The sequence below is a fragment of the Salvelinus sp. IW2-2015 genome, unplaced genomic scaffold (assembly GCF_002910315.2).
Source record: "Salvelinus sp. IW2-2015 unplaced genomic scaffold, ASM291031v2 Un_scaffold8301, whole genome shotgun sequence".
Lineage (NCBI taxonomy): Eukaryota > Metazoa > Chordata > Actinopteri > Salmoniformes > Salmonidae > Salvelinus > Salvelinus sp. IW2-2015.
In genome coordinates this window covers 29047-39748 of record NW_019949561.1, presented here as the reverse complement: position 1 = coordinate 39748, position 10702 = coordinate 29047, and the positions used below count along the sequence as shown (strand labels likewise).

Here is a 10702-nt window from a genome sequence, read left to right as displayed (position 1 = left end):
ATCCACAAGTCAGGCTGTCTGGAATAGGTGAACATCCCACAGTCAGGCCTTCATGATAGGTGAACATCCACAGTCAGGCTGTCTGGATAGGTGAACATCCACAGTCAGGCTGTCCTGGATAGGTGACATCCCACAGTCAGGCTGTCTGGATAGGTGAAACATCCACAGTCCAAGGCTTGTCTGGATAGGTGAACATCCACAGTCAGGGCTGTCTGGATAGGTGAACATCCACAGTCAGGCTGTCTGGATAGGTGAACATCCACAGTCAGGCTGTCTGGATAGGTGAAACATCCACAGTCAGGCTGTCTGGATAGGTGAACATCCACAGTCAGGCTGTCTGGATAGGTGAACATCCACAGTCAAGCTGTCTGGATAGGTGCAACTCCACAGTCAGGCTGTCTGGATAGGTGAACATCCACAGTCAGGCTGTCTGGATAGGTGAACATCACAGTCAGGCTGTCTGGAAGGTGAACATCCACAGTCAGGCTGGTCTGGATAGGTGAACATCCACAGTCAGGCTGTCTGGATAGGTGAACATCCACAGTCAGGCTGTCTGGATAGGTAACATCCACAGTCATGGCTGTCTGGATAGGTGAACATCACAGTCAGCTGTCTGGATAGGTGAACATCCACAGTCAGGTTGTCTGGATAGGTAGACATCCAAGGTGAATGGGGTCAGGTACGGGCAATTCCAGCGTTATGTATGGGACATTTGCATGCAAAATACACAAACGAAATCTCTCTCTCTCTCTCCCTACTTCTCTCTCTCTCTCTCTCTGTGTGTCTCTCTCTCTCTCTCTCTCTCTCTCTCTCTCTCTCTCTTCTCTGTCTCTCTCTCTATGTGTGTCTCTCTCTGTCTCTCTGTCTCTCGTCTCTCTGTCTCTCTGTCTCTTCTCTTCTCTCTCTCTCTCTCTCTCTCTCTCTCTCTCTCTCTCTCTCTCTCTCTCTCTCTCTCTCTCTCTTCTCTCTTCTCTCTTCTTCTCTCTCCTCCCATTCCTCTCTTTTCTCTGATGTGCAGCCTGTCTGTCAGTCAGTCTGGCTCTGCCTGTGTAAATGTCAGCTGTATTAACTCTGCCCCCCCCCTCTGTTCTCTCTTCTAGATGACCATCTCCCTGCAGGGGCTGGAAGGACCAGCAGCTAAGTAAGGAGTCTCACCTTTCAATCTCCAGCCATTCATTCACAACAACCAGCACAACACATAGAAAGGACTGGCGGTGGAGGAAAACAAGGAAAACGATGAACAAGGAAAAGGGTTGGGAGAGAGGTAGAGAGAGGGGAGAGAGGGAGGTGGAAGGGGTAGGGAGGGAGGGAACTATGGGGGCTAATAACAGTACAACACTGAAGAAGAACTAGGAATCTGAAGACAAGGGAGGGAGGGCAAAAAAAGAGGGAGGGATGGAGAGAACTAGGGGGTTAACAAGCAAAATGGTGAAGAGAGAAGGGATGGAGGGGAGGGAGGGCTAACAAGCATTCTGAAAAAACAAGGAATGTCCATCTCACACTGTGTTGCTACCTGCTCTCAAAGCAGGGTTCTCTACATATTGGATCTGCTTGTTGTCCAGCTCCTGTGAAAAAGGTGTGGGTGTGTATACTGCAAAACCTCTCCTGGTATCACTAACACGCTAACACCTTGAATTAACACGTAAAACAGCCTCGGACTTATGTTCCTATAACAAGCATCTTCAGCATGAATATCCACTATGGATTAGATAACAGGCCTCATTGCCAAAATCCTAAAGTATCCCTTTAAGTGCTTCACTCTGCTAGCTCACAGTCTTCACTCCTGCTAGCTACAGTCTTCACTCCTGCTAGCCCACAGTCTTCACTCCTTGCTCGCCCACAGTCTTCACTCCTGCTAGCTCACAGTCTTCACTCCTGCTAGCCCACAGTCTTCACTCCTGCTAGCCCACAGTCTTCACTCCTGCTAGCCCACAGTCTTCACTCCTGCTACCACGGTCATGTGGATGTTTTGGTCAAAGTGGTCAAACCAGTAGCCTAGTGATTCAGGCGGTTTTACATTACACGTCAACGATGATGAATGTGTGGAAAGACCAGATGAAGACTTCCTAGATAACGTTTATTTTCTCATTGCAGACGACTGTGTCTCCAAAGGGTTCAGACATGGGAACCATCAACAAGGTTAGAGATGTATTCTGTTTATGTCTGCTATCCACTGTTTCTCAATAAAACGTACAGTGCATTTGTAAAGTATTCAGACCCCTTGTACTTCCACATTTTATTACGTTACAGCCATATTCTAAAATGGATTAAATAGTTATTCCCCCTCGTCAATCTACACACAACACCCCATAATGACAAAGCAAAAACAGGTTTTTAGAAATGTTTGCTAATTTATTAAAAATAACATTTACATAAGTATTCAGACCCTTTACGCAGTACTTTGTTGAAGCCCCTTTGTCAGTGATTACAGCCTCGAGTCTTCTTGGGTATGACGCTACAAGCTTAGTACAACTGTATTTGGGGAGTTTCTCCCATTCTTCTCTGCCTCTCCTCTAAGCTCTGTCAGGTTGGATGGGGAGCGTCGCTGCACAGTTTTTTTCAGGTCTCCAGAGATGTTCGATCGGTTTCAAGTCCGGGCTCTGGCTGGGCCACCCAAGGACACATCCCCACAGCATGATGCTGCACCAACATGCTTCACCATAGGGATGGTGCCAAGTTTCCTCCAGACGTGACGATCGTCATTCAGGCCAAAGAGTTCAATCTTGTTTCATTAGACCAGAGAATCTTGTTTCTCATGGTCTGAGAGTCCTTTAGGTGCCTTTTGCCAAACTCCAACCGGGCTGTCATGTGCCTTTTACTGAGGAGTGGCTTCTGTCTGGCCACTCTACCATAAAGGCCTGATTGGTGGAGTGCTGCAGAGATGGTTGTCCTTCTGGAGGTTCTCCCATCTCCACAGAGTAACTCTGGAGCTCTGTCAGAGTGACCATCGGGTTTTTGGTCACCTCCCTGACGAAGGCCCTTCTCCCCTGATTGCTCAGTTTGGCCGGACGGCCAGCTCTAGGAAGAGTCTTGGTGGTTCTAAACTTCTTCCATTTAAGAATGATGGAGGCCACTGTGTTTATGGGGACCTTCTCCAGATCTGTGCCTCGACACAATCCTGTCTCTGAGCTCTACAGACAATTCCTTCTACCTCATGGCTTGGTTTTTGCTCTGACATGCACTGTCAACTGTGGGATCTTATATAGACAGGTGTGTGCTTTTCCAAATCATGTCCAATCAATTGAATTTACCACAGGTGGACTCCAATCAAGTTGTCGAAACATCTCAAGGACAATCAATGGAAACAGGATGCACTGAGCTCAATTTCAAGTCTCATAACAAAGGGTCTGAATACTAGTAAATAAGGTATTTCTGTTTTATAGGTTTTATACGTTTTCTAACATTTCTAAAAACCTGTTTTCACTTTGTCATTATGAGGTATTGTGTGTAGATTGATGAGAAAATGTTTTTATTTAATCCATTTTAGAATAAGGCTGTAACGTATCAAAATGTGGAAAAACGGAATGGGTCTGAATACTTTCCGAATGCACTGTGCATACCTGCTTAAGTAAAGGTAATGAATAKATTTTTGTTTGACGCTAACACATCTGACCCACTCAACTATTCAAGGGTTTGATGACTAGTTAAGTAGTTAAATCAGATGAGATGGTGCTGGGCTGGAACAAAAAAGTGCAACCCCGGGGGGTACTCGTCTCCAACCCCACAACTGGAAATTTGAGAAACACCCTGCTCAAGCTAAACGACCATGTTGTTGTTGTTTACCATGTACGTTGTTGTCATGTCATGTCTTGTCCACTAGGGGGTGAAGGACCAAGCTGGCTCAGGCAGCCAGCCCATGCTCAGTCATAAGTACTGCCCTGGGGTCAACAACAACCCAGGCTACCTGTGTGAGACGGGCCACTGCTGTGGGGAGACAGGATGCTGCACCTACTACTACGAGCTGTGGTGTGAGTAACAACCAGTAGAGTACCAGCCGAGAGGCTTGTCTTGTCAGCATTTGCTGTCACACAGCTATACCGATGCATTGTGGTATGTACCCAGACCAGATCGGGAGCTTAACATGAGCAAGCCCTTAAGGCTGGTCCTCCGATCAAACTAGACGGTTTGTCTTATTATGGTATAATACATTTCAATTTATAAAAGCTTTTTCAATGTGATTATGCAACTGTATAGCTACCAGAGGCTGTTCAATAATTGGAATTAATAAAGTTGCTTGAATTCAATTCAGTGTCTCTGTGTGTCTGTATCCTGCAGGGTTCTGGCTACTGTGGACCATTGTGATTCTGTTCAGCTGTTGCTGTGCCTACCGCCACCGGCGCGCCAAGCTGCGTATCCAGCAGCAGCAGAGACAGAGGGAGATCAACCTGATCGCCTACCACGGAGCCTGCAACTACCCTGCGTCCATGTTGGACCTCAGTACGTATAGCTACGGTCGCCTCTCTCCCTGGTCCTTTCATTGTCTGCGTCACCTTATCGTCTTATTCGCAGACTTGGGTTCAAATAGTATTTTAAATGTTTGCTCATTTGCTTGAGTCTGTCTAGGGTGCTAGATTGGTTGGATTTGAACTTTTGGGACTATTCCATTGGTTGCATTGTGCCAGGGAAGGTCAAGGAAGTACAACTTAAAGCCCCGATGCAGACTTCTTAATTTTATTTTCAAACGTAAACAACTCCAGATATATTTTTGTATAATTTGTTTTCCTGAGCCTCCTTTTGCCATTGAAATGCTCAGTCTGATCGTGTGGGTGTGTTGATACAAATGTTAATATACAGTATTAACATACACATCCCTGACTGGCGGATAGGAGCGTAGACTCTAGAGCCTACCCCGCGTACCCCTTCAAAGTAGGAGGATACATATACAAATAAAATATGACTAGTCATTGGTCAGAATAATCAGATCTGATTGTGATGTCATGATCTGGGCCAAAAACTCCATCTCACCTGAACAGGCTGAAATTCCAGGATTTTTTTTCAAACAGCTCTTACACAAAAAGGGCATTATCATAGTTTTCTCAATTTCAGACTGTCATTTCGACCTCATAGTGTGTAAATATCATTAAAAAAAAACAAGACTTTTGAATGCACTGCACAATTACTATTTTGGAGCTTGGTGTCTCAGTCCCTATTGCTGCTCATGTAACCCTAGTGGTTAGGAGATGAGATTGATTATCTGTCATGTGTTATACTGTAGGTTTCCTGGCCTCCTTCAAGCTGCCGTCCTATGAGGAGGTGGCAGCCCAGCCCCCCTCACCCCCTCCATCCTACAGCTCCGTCTTTGCTCTGCAGGGGGCGATGGGGGGCGCCACCGCTTACACAGCCACCCCTTACGGTTCAGCCTACCCCCATCACCACCAGCAACAACCCCCCGGCCCTCCCTCCTACTTGGTTAGCTCCAGGGCGGGCCCCAGCGGTGCCGGTGGTGGCCTGACCTCATCTCAGAGTTCAGACAACTACACCAGCTGCTCCTGCGAGTCCTGCTCCCTCCTCACCTCCCCATCCAGCACCTCCTTCTCTGTCCAGGTGACCTACGAGACGGATAATACCAGCCATGCCTCCACGCCCGGTAGCGAGGTTGGAGGAGGAGGGGGGGAGGTCCTGAGAGGCTTCCCCAGGGAGGGTTCATCTTTAGAGGGCGTTGTGTCTGCCAGGTCCCCTTTGTCTCCTGGAGGATATCCACCTCCTCCTCTGCCCCCTCCTCCACCTGAACTTCTACCTACACCTTCTCCCACAGCGTCTTCTCCTCTCCCTCCCACTCTCCCCCCTCCCAAACTATCTTCTCCCTCTCCACTTCCTCCTTCACATCATCCGCCACTCCCTCCACTCATCCTTATGGACCCCCTGGCTGTGCTGGCTGAGCAGAGAGGGGTGGAGGGCGGCCTGAGTGAAGGGGGGATCACAGCGAGACAGAGCCCTTCCATCCTCTCTCCCCCCAAGCCCACCCAGTCTCCCCCCAAACACGCCCTCTTCTCCACCAACGTGGACTTCTTCGAGCCTGTGGAGAAAGAGAGGAGAGAGGAAGAGGAGGAGGAAGAGGAGGATGAGGATCATTTCCGTCACCGCCGGCTCACAGGTGACTCCGGCATCGAAGTGTGCCGCTGCCAAGTGAAGAGCGAGGAAGAGGGTATGGAGAAGAAGGTGGAAGAAGATCAAGATGGAGGAAGGGATGGAGAGGAGGGGGCGGGTTTCCTCCATGACAGTGTGGACTGTTCCCTTCGAGCGCAGCAGGTCGCCCAGTGTGGCCACGCCTCCTCGGCCATCCCCAGGGGCGGGGACGCCATCATCACCGTGGAGTCGTCATGAGGACAGCCAATGAGGGCCAACTACTTCGGTCAGGTGACCAAAACTCACTTGACTGACAACAAATGGAGCCAATGGCGCTTAAAAGTGTTTACTTTGASCCAGTAGCACCCCCTACTGTTCAAGCCAGGAAGGAAGCCAAAGCCCACATCAACTAGTATGGGCCTGCTTGTGTTAACGGCTTACTGTAGTAATGTCAAGTCACCATAGTAACACAGAGGKAGAGGGTCATCACAGCCTTCTAATTGAAAGGAGGAAGGAAGTCGTTACAGAGGGAGTCGGACTGTTTATCTGTGTTGATCTTTCTGTCATTATCATTCTGTCCCGCTGCGCTGCCACCGAGCGTATAACATAAGCACCACCCTCTTATTATTAGTTCTCACAGTGCAGAAACCAATGCGGCAGTGAAACTGCTAATGATATCTCTCTCTCTCTTTCTCTCTCTCTCTCTCTCTTTCATCTATCTATCTGTCTCTCGTCCCTCTTCTCTCTCTGTCTCTCCACCCTCTCTCTCTCTCTTTTCTCTCGCACCGGAAGGGAGCTGCATGAGACAGTATAAAGTCAGCCCAATGTTCACACAGTCTCCCTCACCACACACACACACCACACACACCACACACACACACACACACACACACACACACACACACACACACACACACACACACACACACACACACACACACACACACAGACACGCACACGCACACACACACACAACAAACAACCCACCTGCTGTGTCTGAAGCTCTGATGCACCTGCCCTTTTGCTTTGCAAAAATACCTCCCGCTTTCTTCCTCTCCCCATCCTCCCATCAGAGTACTGTTCTCTTCTCCTCCTCTCCTCCTCTTCCATCCCTCTCTCTCAGAGCAGCCTGCCTTTGACGAGGGCCAGTAGTTGATGTTGCTGTTGGATGTACAGTCATTGACAAGGTGAGACTGGGTTTAGTCTAGTAACAGGCTGGTACAGACTGACCTCACTGTCTGACACCCACATTGATCTGTTGTTGCGCTGCTGCTCGGACGATCGGCAATCCGCAAGGCAATAATGATATGAACAATGGTTATGATGATGGACAAGAGCTATTGAAATCACTCCAGGACTGTCTGACTGTCTGTTGGATTCGGAGGTGTCAGTGACAAGAATATGAACACTGAGAAAGAGGTGGTGGGCACAGTTACAACACGCCAAGACTTTGCATTGGTTTTCTGATACGTATCCTAGTGCTGTTTCACTGTCGGCTACTAGTACACATCCAGACGTTGTCCTATTCTGACATTTTAAAAGAGGAATTGTGGTGTGTTTTTCTCCCAAGGTTTACAACTATGTACCATGTGGACTGTTCTTAGTGGGCTCTCTACCCGATCTACACCATCCTCTCTCTGTCCTCTTGCCATGGAGTTTCCTTATCTGCTCAATTGCTCATTCAACAGCCTAACTCTAACTTTAAACCTTCACCTATGATATTGAATGTAATAATTTGAATATTAGCAACACCAAGCAAAGGAAGTGAATTGGAACACTTTAACTGGAAATGAAGAGCTAACTGGACGAAGGACTGTTAATATCAGAAGTTGCAGCTTTGTACTTGGTTTTCGTCATCTGAATGGAAGTGCCCAGTTTGTCGTGATCTAGACTGTTTCATCCTAAATAGTGCCCTCTCCCATATTGTCCTAGACCTAGAGTGAATGGAGGAGTTGTTTTGTGAGCTTTTCAAACTGGAACCGCGACAGGGCTTTCTCTCGTGTGCTTTGCTGTTGTGTGTTTATGTTCATTTGCTTTTGAAAGTTATTGGCTGCTCTGCCAACAGATATACACCACATGTATTTGCTAAGTGTCAGCACCATCTTTCAACCAGCTTCTTGCAGTTTGAATAATCACGAATCATTTATTTTTTAATTGAACAGAACCATTTGACCATAATCGCCTAAGGATCGGTGCAGATTGAGTGCTCACTAGTCAATTACAGAATGACTCAATTTAAACAGTGATCAAAATATACTGCCGAATGTTATTGTGCTGAACAGGCGTGGTGTGAAAATGAGAAAATCACAGCTTTCATTTCATGTTGTTGTTATTGTCACACATATAGTTCTCTGAAGGCTACATTTAGTTTCTCTGGTAACAAGCAGTGGCTTCATACTGTAGGAATGGTTGCCATGGATTTCCCATGTACTGAGTCTTGTTTGAGACCCAAGCCTGACTTCAAAGCTATTGACCTCTAGATTGGCTCAAAGCTACAGTAGATTTTAATACTGTAACCAGTTGGACTATTCTCTGCAACTAGCATCAAGGTGATGATGGATATCTTGTCACCTGGGCTGGAGAGAAATAGCATGTTAACTCTTAGTGTGACTACAACCACAGACAGGACATGATCCTTGCATTTCATTTTCTACATCTCTCTTTCACCACTATGTGTGCAGGATGTGCAGGATGTGTGTGTGTGTCTATGTGTGTGTGCATGTGTGTGTGTTTGTGTAAAGCTCTTATTCGTCAGCTTATGTATAATTACAGTTATTGCTGATGAGTCACTCGCTCCCACTGGCTCATTCACCTGGGTGAACATTTCCGGGAAAATGTATTTTTTTGAACCAGATTTCCATGTTCAGACATCCTGTGTGGTTAAAGAAAACATTGTGTACGTGTGAACGGTGGGACTCAGAGACTGTCACAAAGCATGATGTCATGTCATCACGTCAGTCAGTGCAGCCGCATATTTGAGCGTGGGGATGGAGGGGGAGAGAGGGCGAGAAAGGGCGAGAGAGAGAGACGGGGGAGGGAGAGAGATGGGGAGAGAGCAAGAGAGAGAGTGGGAGAGAAAAGGGGGGAGAGAGGTAGAGTGAGAGGGGAGAGAGTGAGAGAACGAGAGAGAGGGGGAGAGAGAGAGAAAGAGAGGGAGAGAGGGAGGAGGGAGAGAGATGGGGGAAAGAGAGAGAGGGAGAGGGGGGGAGAGAGCAAGAGAAAGAGAGAGAGAGGGGGAGAGAGAGAGAGAAAGATAGAGAGTTGAGAGATAAACATAACATGAACAGCCAGTGGGCTCATTGCTCATCTGTGTCTTGCTGACGGAGAGGCTGTTTTTCATGACTAAGTATTTGGGTTCTCCTCTTTCATGTAGTACTGTCCTATGTGTGGTGGTCTTCTAGTCGTATACAGGAACCCATGTTCAACAGTACTATTTCAGCAGTCTCTTTTTAAAGATACTCACAGTACAACTATGAAATGCGAGACGTGCAAAAAAAAAGTACATGTTTAGCAATAGAATGGCATTAACTGTTATCCCTTCCTCTGATCATTGTAGGTTGAAAACGTGTTGTAATCAAGTTGTAAACATGTTATGTGTTGAAAACTTGTTGTAATGACAACATTTACCTGTCGATCAATGACTTGTGAAACTGCATTTTAATAAGAATCATGTCTGTTTCAAAGTTACCCTTTAAGTACAGGTCTCAGACCAGCTGACTCGACCCCCACTCCTAATCTTAACCATTGGGACATGAGAAGCAAAGCTGACCTCAGAGCAGCTCTTTTTGTGACTATGTCCATTTCTTTTGCCTTGTCAGCTGCCAGTTGTTTCCTATGAACAGTATGCTTCTTCTAGCCTGGTCCCCAATCTGTTTGTGCTGTCTTCTCAGATCTGGAACCAGGCTATGCCCACCCCCCCAGTCCCTTTGTTGATAGGCCAAGGCAAAATGTCAGACTGTTACCTCGCCGAGTTATTGACTGCGATTGGATGTTGACCCTTTTTTTCTGATACTATATAGCCTCCTCTATATTTGTACTACTAGCTACTACCTTTATTTTGTATACCCAGCGGATTTAATTATAAGCATTGGTACAGTAGTGCCAAGTTCATTTTGTGGAAAGCTGGGTCATATTCATTAGGGCGCACCGTAGCAAAATGTTTTGCAATGGGGGGGGGGGCGACAAGTGTTTCTTATTGGCCAAAATAAGGAAGTCCTTCTCTGTTTCAGTCCATTTTTTTACCGCTTGGTACATAATGAATATGACACTGTTGGGCCAGAATGTCTGAAGACTGTTGGTTTTGCTCCCAGCAGGGAAGAATGTCTCACGTTTCACCGATTTCCTAATATGGATGCTGCACTATCCTGCCATTGACTGATAGCAGGCTTTAGCAACTACAGTTGAAGTCGGAAGTTTACATACACTTAGGTAGGAGTCATTAAAACTCGTTTTTCAACCACTCCACAAATTTCTTGTTAACAAACTATAGTTTTGGCAAGTCGGTTAGGACATCTACTGTGTTCATGACACAAGTAATTTTTCCAACAATTGTTTACAGACAGATTATTTCACTTATAATTCACTGTATCACAATTCCAGTGGGTCAGAAGTTTACATACACTAAGTTGACTGTGCC

The 10702-nt window shown here is 46.7% G+C and overlaps 1 protein-coding gene across 1 annotated transcript; it reads left to right on the top strand.

The window, feature by feature from the left end:
- The first annotated feature begins 1490 nt into the window (after positions 1–1490).
- On the top strand, positions 1491–6664 carry LOC112079514 (WW domain binding protein 1-like). The gene is made up of 5 exons (XM_024145447.2): positions 1491–1576; positions 2095–2139; positions 3821–3968; positions 4276–4437; positions 5216–6664. Exons 2-5 carry the CDS (start codon positions 2122–2124, stop codon positions 6322–6324), a joined length of 1437 nt encoding a protein of 478 aa, XP_024001215.1. The 5' UTR covers positions 1491–1576; positions 2095–2121; the 3' UTR covers positions 6325–6664.
- Positions 6665–10702: the final 4038 nt, after the last annotated feature.

Excerpts from the sequence above, each read along its gene's own strand:
- LOC112079514 (XM_024145447.2), top strand. Across the intron at positions 3,969-4,275 it reads CTACTACTACGAGCTGTGGT|GGTTCTGGCTACTGTGGACC; the intron begins GTGAGTAACAAC and ends TGTATCCTGCAG. Across the intron at positions 4,438-5,215 it reads TGCGTCCATGTTGGACCTCA|GTTTCCTGGCCTCCTTCAAG; the intron begins GTACGTATAGCT and ends GTTATACTGTAG.